At 38.8% G+C, this 8606-nt stretch overlaps 1 protein-coding gene across 1 annotated transcript; it reads left to right on the top strand.

Moving 5' to 3' along the window:
- The first annotated feature begins 765 nt into the window (after nucleotides 1-765).
- Nucleotides 766-4278, top strand: LOC148022613 (protein NRT1/ PTR FAMILY 7.3-like). Its single transcript, XM_087695566.1, has 5 exons — nucleotides 766-781; nucleotides 1687-1813; nucleotides 1996-2213; nucleotides 2617-3092; nucleotides 3197-4278. Exons 3-5 carry the CDS (start codon nucleotides 2202-2204, stop codon nucleotides 4011-4013), a joined length of 1305 nt encoding a protein of 434 aa, XP_087551692.1. The 5' UTR covers nucleotides 766-781; nucleotides 1687-1813; nucleotides 1996-2201; the 3' UTR covers nucleotides 4014-4278.
- Nucleotides 4279-8606: the final 4328 nt, after the last annotated feature.

Here is an 8606-nt window from a genome sequence, read left to right as displayed (position 1 = left end):
TAGTTTTCCCTCTATTGGAATATGTATGCAATTTTGGAATGTTGCCAATAGGGCCGTGGAATAGTGGATCATGTGCGGGTTACCCATGCGTTTTGCATTCCTTGAGGCACCTTACACATCTGTTCATGCCAAAAAAGAAAGGGAATGGAAATTCACAGTATTACTGTACCATCATAAAAGGATAATAAACTTTCATAGGTCTCACACATGGCCTACTGTGGGCCTAAAATGCTTACCATGGCAATCATATTTCAAATGTGGTAGCTTCGGTCCTTGATAACCATGGGGAGATCTTGTGTTTGGCCTCGAACCACACTTCTGCCTGCTGCTAAAGCTCTATCTATTGATTTACTATGACTAGACGTTCTGCTTCTAGAGCGGTCGATCTGAAGACATCATGTCCACGGCATATCACTATGGGTATGCAATTCTACCATTGTAAAAGCATATGCCCTAAGCAGAAATGCTAACTCAACAAGACAAATGGCACCTTAGGAGAAATGCTAACTTTAACAAGGCAAATGGCACCTTCATAAAAATGTCGCATCGAAGAAAATGTTTGGAATCAGAAAGAGTAGCACGATCAAATCGCCTGATTGACGGAGGTTCAAACCCTATCAGCTTACATTTTGGTGCTTCTTCTATGCCACCTGACCAGTGACAAGCACACACGAAAAGAGGGAAATATGCTCTGCTGCCGGCGAATCATCAACCCCTATCATTGTAATCCGACATCCGGGTCCTCCTCGAATCATCATCTCCTAATCAGTCCAACATTCAGGTCCTTTTGCAGTAAACGAGAGTTCATTTAATCTTCCCAGGCCGACTTCCATGGTTAATTAGGCCCTTCAGCTTGTCTTCCATGGCGGTCGTTTGATTCGCCTCTTCTTTCAGGATTCAGTTTACCAAATTTGTGATTGTGCGAATTATGAGTCTGACCTTCTGTCCACAGAAACCTGCTCAAAAATGTTAACAGATGGACTTAGAAAATTGAAGAAGTTGTGACCATAACAGATCCAAATTTCGGGTTGTTTTTGCCGAAAAAGCAGATTTGCATATGATCTTCCAGACCCCATAGCCAGACTCTGACATGGTTAGGCTCTTCATTAACCTTGTCTTCAATGGCAGCCTTTGATCAGGTTCCCATTTCAGGATTTAGGTCGCTGAGTTGTGCAAATTATAGGACTACTTGTGCAAATCATCAGCCTTGACAAAGGATCACACCGGCATTTCAGTTTTTGTTTTGATTGATGTTGTGTTCACAGAAACTTGCACAAAAAATGTAGTTCAATGTCATAAACCAGTTAGGAATTGGGAAGAAGCTTAGGATTGAATGTGTGTCCTGAAGAGGTCCTGAATCACAAGAAGTTTCTGTCAGACATTTTCCCATCTGGAAGAAGGGGCTCTTTTCCCTTCATTTTCCCTACAGTGTTCAAGGTCATGAGCGTTTTCCCTATAGTGTTCAAGATCATGAGCTTTTGCTTGGGAGACACCGCATACATAGCTGGGCGCAGTTGGGGCCAGGGGGCTCCTGGCCCCAGGTGGGAGCCAGCAATACCCTGCTCCAACCATGGCTAGCTTAGATATATGGTCCCTCCCTTAGAGGGGTTCATGAATGTGGGAATTTGTCTAGACCTTCTTGTGAATTAGCATGTTTTGATTGAGCTGTGGTTGCTTGTGTACCAGGAAGATGAAGTGTCTACTATTGCCCCCTTATTGGAGAAGAGAGGCAGGGATGAGGAAGCTGTACTCATCTCAGGGGATCAAGCTCAGGGACAAGACTCTGATTGGAGAACATCTGTCTGCCTTCTAGGTAAGCATATTACTAACATTATTATGGAATGCTCATGCTCACTTGCATGATGAGTAGTAAATGGATAGAGGTAATATTATTGGGATTGCAGATTGTGTGCTTAGGAAAACTGAAATACATCAATCAAGCTCAGATGGCATATCAAAAGGAAAGTGAATAGGCTGGCTGACATTTTTTTTCAGGAGCCTACTGCTGCCACGAGTTGGCCTATACTGGGATATTTACTAGTTTTGTGCTGTATCTAAAGAGAGTCAGGCAAGAGGACAATGCAACAGCAGCTGCGACTTTTTCTGCAGTTTTTGGCACCAGCTCTTGTACATCATTTCTTGCAGCTTACCTAAGCGATGGGTACTTGGGGCGCTTCTGGACTTGTGTCCTTACTCTGGTCATGGTTTTGTTGGTGAGCTCACCTGAAGTTAAAGCCTTCTCCTACACTTTCCGAATGATGAGTACAGTATTGGAAGTGTATGCATGAAATAATCTTTGTTAGAATATCCCTGGCTTGGTATATTAACTGGGCCTGACTTATTTCAATCATACTTTCAACATGTGTTGGTGCTGTCAAGAGGCTGCTTGTCCATTTTCTACATATAACTACTCATCATGACTTCATAGACATCATTGCATATCATAGACTGCAGCATATACCTGCAACAATGTCATTCACATATGATAGTTCCAGTTCATCTTTAAGGGACTGAGGTTACATTCAGTAAGCTGGTAGTGTGCAATTTTGTATTCATTAGGACAGTAGAATGGCAGGATGGCCATGAGGATACATATTTCTTTTTTGCACGTAACAGGGAGGCAGCTTTCTTAGCACTCTCACACAGCTGCAGCTCAAGGCCACAGCCTTCTTTACATTTTCCATCTATTTTACTGGCTTGGGCTTTGGATGGTTCAGTCCAAGTTTCTTGGCTCTAGGAGGAGATCAATTTCCTGCAGCTCAGAAGAGGAGCAGCTTCTACAATCGAGTCCTGATGTTTGGATGCTTTGGTGATTTGTTCGCATGTACAGTGTTGGTTTATTTGGAAAATGCTGGATATTGGGCTCTCTCTTATTGGGTCTGTACTGGAGCAGCAGGTATTGGACTACTCTTCCTTCTCGGAATGTGCAAGAAGAAGAGATCAAGCAATCAAAAGAAGAAGGAAAATCCATTCAAGAGAATTTTACAAGTCTTTGTGGCTTCCATTAGGAAATTCAATGTGGAAGGACCAGTAGATCCTGATTCAATGTATGGCAGTAAAGGAAGCAGGTATAGCTGTGGAAAGCACCTCAGGTAGACAATTTTACAAACATCCACTTTGGTTTATGACATTTTGTAGCTTTGTAACTGCATATACCAGCATAATTCTGTATGCTACTGATATAGATTCCTATCAGGTTTCTTGACAAGGCTGCAATTGCCACTGAGAAAGACCTAGATGCCCAAGGTAATGCAAGCCCGTGGATGCTATGCACAATGAAGCAAGTAGAGGAAGTTAGAAGCATATTATGCATTGTACCAGTATGGCTTGTTATACTTTGCAAAGTTACAGCAATAACACAGTTGGTGAGCTTGTTCTTGGAGCAAGCTGATTGCATGGATTTGATGGTTGGTGGCTTTGAATTGGCACCAGCCTCCATGTCATTGGTGTACATGTTTGCAGCAATAGCATTTACAGTGATTTCAGACATTTGTTTGAGATGGTACACTCCAGGTAACAGGAAAACTTCTTCATTAAACATAGCGTTTACTCAGATGGGTGTATGCTTTGTGGCAGCTACCCTGTGCATTGTGGTGGCAGTGGTGGTGGAAACAGCACGTCTTGCAGCTGCACAAGCTGGCAGCAACCTCTCTGTCCTTTGGCTGACACCCCAGTATGCCCTCTTGGGGGTAACCATTGTCTCTGGCACTGTTGGTGAGGCTGATTTTTTCTACAGTACAGCACCACCGAATATGCGGAGCCTGACCAGCTCAATTCCTGTGATTAACCGTGGGCTTGGTAGCTATCTGGGTGGCTTTATGATCATGTGTGTGACTGCATTCACCACTGCAGATGGCAAAAGTGGTTGGATTGCTTCTGATCTCAATGAGGGCCACTTGAACTATTTTTACATGCTCCTTGCAGGCATGATGATCATAGCTTTGGTCCTTTTCCTTGTAATTGCTCTTCGTCCTTCCTACCACACGCATGTTGAGGAGGAAGACTCAGACTAAATAGCCTTAAACTGTAAACAAGAAAAATTGCCACAAACCAGGCACGGTCCTATGAAATCCCTATAGCACACTATAGCAAGAGGGAAAGTCTTGCAAATTCATATAGAAACAGGCTAATTAGAAGAAACAAGAAGTGTGAAAAGTAGCTAAATAGAAGCCCTTATGGATTGTAACATAAAGGAGCAGGATAAAGAGGCCCATTAGGGGGGCATTAGTGTATTTTAGGCATTCAATCCATATAGAGGCACTTGCCATTTCATGGCTCTATTGTTGAGGGAAACAAGACCAATAGTTGGCCTAAAATTGTTTTGGTTTTACCTAACATTTGGTTACGTGTGGGAAGAGATGTTAAGACCCCTAAGCAAGGAAAAACTTTGTGTAATAAAAAAAGTAACATAGACACCTATTTGTCTCATGATTCTTGGGGTGTGAAGGAACCTAAATACAATTATGTACTAGGCTATCCTAATGTTACTCTTGTGGGAAACTAATTGGGTATTATCCCTTTTACTCATATACATGTAAGGGAAATTACAAAATTAGACAAATATTGTAATGTATGAGGCTGAGAGGAGAGAGAAGAATGAGCAAAAGAGAGAGAAAGGGAGGCAGAAGAAGAGAGACAGTAGAAGAGGAGAGAGAAAGATAGGAAAGAGAGGAGGAGGAAAGAAGTCATGGAAGCTGAAGAGGAAGGTGAAGAGTTGATTCTTGATTATGTCTAGATGCCCTAAACTGGGTCTCTTACACCTTTTATACCTAGGTCAGTGTGATTGGGTATCTAACCCCTAGTCCGCTTGTTACATTCCATCTTGACCTTGAAAGCTTTTGCCCTAAAAAACAAAAGACAACTGGAGGAACTTGATAGAGTGGCTAAGGAGTAGGGGTGGAGAGTACGACTTTGATCCACATTACAATGAAAAGATTGGTTGAAGATTACAAACAGCATGTTGTCCACTATAGGCCTGCTCAGGTAAATTTGGCATAACTTTTGATGCACTATTCTAAATCGAGCGTGTTGCATTTCGAAATGGAGCTTATGGTGAGCACTTTTAGTCCATGTAGGAAGTTCATGGTTGTAATTAATGCAGGTACAAAACTGTTCTAAAACAATGCGTTGTTTGCAGGCAGTGGGGGGTCAAAACGGGAAATATCTAGCTAGTATTCAAACCATTGGGCCTTTTGGACATGAAAAAACTCTTCCACAATGGTGATTGGGGTGCTAGGAGGCTTCTTCTAGGGGTAGGCCTTGCCATTTGATGAGGTATTTCTTGATGGATCGAGATCGCAAGTGTTTATCTCACTGTCCGAATGATTCCCTTCGAGATATATTGAATGATGTCTTCTTTCACATAGTCCATTGAGGTGCCAATGAAAGGTTTCAGTTGGTTGACATCAAACAAATTGTGAATCTTAGTGGTGGGGGGAGCTCTAAATGTCTCAGGTACACCTATGAAAAATCATCTATATAACAGAGTTCAAAGGATATTAAGAAATACCCTTTCTTTATATGCTATAAGGCCATAAAATGACTCTTTTTACATTACTAAATTTATAAAAAAAGTTTAAATTATAATTAAAAATTTTATTTTTAAATTATAATTAAAATTTTATTTTTAAATTATAGTTAAAAATTTTATTTTTAAAATATAATTTTATAAATTTTACTAAATAAAATAATTTTTCCTTTGAGCTTACGTAGTATCTTACATGTTCTATAAGGTGGACTTCTCGGGGTGAATGCCATGAAGCCTATGAGGCCCTAAAGAAGACTCTTGTTTCTATACCTATTTTACAAGTCCTACATTTAACAATTCTATTCCATGCTTATATTGATACCTCTAAAATTGCCATTGGAGTTATTCTCCTCAAAGTTTGATTCAATGTATAATTCAAAGTGGCTTGATTATATAAACGACTAATAAAGGTGCTAAATTTTCCAACAAACTCAAACCAAAAGATAAGAGCAAACCTAGCATCAAAGGTGAATATGCATCCATAGACCATTTGGGATATGTTACATAATTTTTGCTATACATACAATGATAAGTAAACAAAGAAAATCTTGACTAGTATCCTTTTCAATCACATTAGTAGTTCCATGAAATAATAAAAGTGTTGCCATTTGGAAATATGAGATAGATAAAGAGTCCATTGCCCTCTATAAATTATCACGTTTTACTTCTTAATCATTTCTCACTAAAGGAGGATGCTAGATACAAAAGAAGATTTGTCTCTTGAAGAACCTTTGCAAAGGATAAGCAATGTTGCTACACTAAGTTGTATGATACTATTGTGTGTGTGTGTGTGTGTGTGAAAGTTGGTAGCCAAGCTTGTTGTTGGATTCATTAAAGTAGTAAATATGGACTTTGGTAGCCTCTTGAAGATGTAATCTCATTTCTCAAACTCCACATCCCATGATGCTTTCAGTTTAGCATATGACTTATTAGTGTGTCGAGTTTTCTTCATGTTACTCTTACACTGCTGAACAACACCCTGTCATAACACAAAATGAATCACGAACCGGCCAAGAGAGGCTACAAATACATTTGCTAGCTATGAAAACTTGCAAGAAAACCCTCTTCTTCACCAAGAAACCATTTCTCCAAGAACACACAAGAGGAAATGGCACACAAGAAATTAGGAAATTCTTCCAGCCTCACTCTCCATTAGATTAGGCAATGAAGCACAAGAGAGAAAGAATCAAGAACGAGAGAGATGAGAGTTGTGCCAAATGAGGGAGAGGGAGAAATGAAGCGTGAAATGAGAAGATAAAGGAAGAGAGAGGTTATAACCACCTCAACCTCCCACCTCCTCAAATCACCCGACAAGCCTCCTCCTTTTCCTTTCTTGATATTATAAAATTGAGCTTGCATACATTTTGGCTAAGGTCTAAGGACTGTTCACTTTTTGGAATGAGACAAAAGGTATTTGACTATCCTTTTCCTTTCCATATTTTAAGATGTGAGCCTAAAGACTACCATTGTTAAATTGCTTCATATTTGATTTTTTTTGCTAAGAGGTACATTTTCAATGAGTCATTTTACAAAAATTCGTTTCCATGTGAGCACATATTGGTGCCTATATTTGCACAAATTTCTTCGTCATCAACTATTGCAAAAAGTGACTCTAGCTAAGGTAATTTCTCCTCTAACGTTATTTTGGAAGACTTTAGAAGGAATGCAAAAGTATTCATAGAATTTTTCAAAGATCCCTATTCTCATTCTTGACATTGAGTAGTAGTGTGTAAGCACAATTTTGTTAACCATAGTACCCAAAATCCTAGTGTAACATGGCAATAGTATGTATGTATTCCTTCATGAGTAGGTCTTTCATTTTACTTAGCTATTTTTTTGTTCTCACTCGAATAATATTTACATTATGCCATTTACGTGTCTCATCCTATGTGATGTGCTATTTCCATAATTGAGAATTGTCCTAGATTCAATTGTTTTTGAATAAATATGGCTCTTTCAAACTATGCTATCATGGGGAATAGCCAGATAGCTATATCTCAATATTTGCATTCTTTATTTTCAAAAGGCAGACTACTATAACAAAATCTATAGTTATGTTGATGGTTGTGGAGCAAATCTTGTAAACAACTATTTAGTGCTTAGTATAGCTTGACCCAACATCTCTCTTGTGGAAATATTGACTACTTTATTTACATAATAAATCTTATGTGAAGCATGATAAATTCCTTTATATCTACTAGATGTGCTAACTTGAGCATACACAAAGAGTTTCTTATTATTTTTGAAACATTTAGATTTCACTTATTAATTGTTGTTCACTATTAATATATCCTAGTAAAGTACCTTACTAGTGATTTTTAGTCAAAATATTGATATGCTTGGTAAAATTGATCCTAAAGTTGGGAGAATAACCATTTAACTAGTTACTTCTAGATGTGAGGACATTATGGAATAGAATTTGGTGTGAAAGACAATGAGACAATGTGTGAGCTATGTAAAATTGAACAAATATCACATAAACAAATTTGTAAATATAACCTAGGAGTAATGATATGTAGAGTACATTGCTTTACCCCATATAATTTCTATGCCAACATCCCTTGAGTGTGTGCAATTGAAGAGGAACATAGAGAGAAAAGAAGAAGAGAGAAGACAACAAGAATGAAAGAGAAAATTGCATTGAAAAAAGAAAGAATGTTGAATACAATGATGGATTGATTAGTCCTTGCTTGTAGCCCAAAGCGTCATTTGAGGGCACCGGATTAGGCTTGAAGGTTTCAAAGGATCTTGTGATCTCCCCACTCTCTCCCCATATGAGAAATACTCAATTTACACTACATCATTTCAAACTCTATCTCAATGAAAAGGTTGATCTCATAATAGGATACACTATGATATTTTTGTGTTAAGGCCCTTGTATTAGCATAAAACCTTATATCCTTGATATTGGAATCTATCATCATTCTATACTAAGACACCTATGGATGGCCATGGTACTAAACCACTTGATAGAAGAAAAGGAATAGTCTCCTAGATTATCGAGATAATTTTCTCTATCTCAATAAGATCCATCTACAAATACATATGGACCAATCATATATCGATAATCCCCCTCCCC

Source organism: Lygodium microphyllum, chromosome 16 (assembly GCF_053477565.2).
Source record: "Lygodium microphyllum isolate KBCC chromosome 16, Lygodium_microphyllum_v1.1.10, whole genome shotgun sequence".
Lineage (NCBI taxonomy): Eukaryota > Viridiplantae > Streptophyta > Polypodiopsida > Schizaeales > Lygodiaceae > Lygodium > Lygodium microphyllum.
The sequence above is the reverse complement of the archived record's forward strand: the minus strand, read 5'-3'. Positions and strand labels throughout refer to the sequence as shown.

Coding starts and splice junctions, on each gene's coding strand:
- LOC148022613 (XM_087695566.1), top strand. Junction 3,093..3,196: donor AGCTGTGGAAAGCACCTCAG/GTAGACAATTTT, acceptor GATTCCTATCAG/GTTTCTTGACAAGGCTGCAA.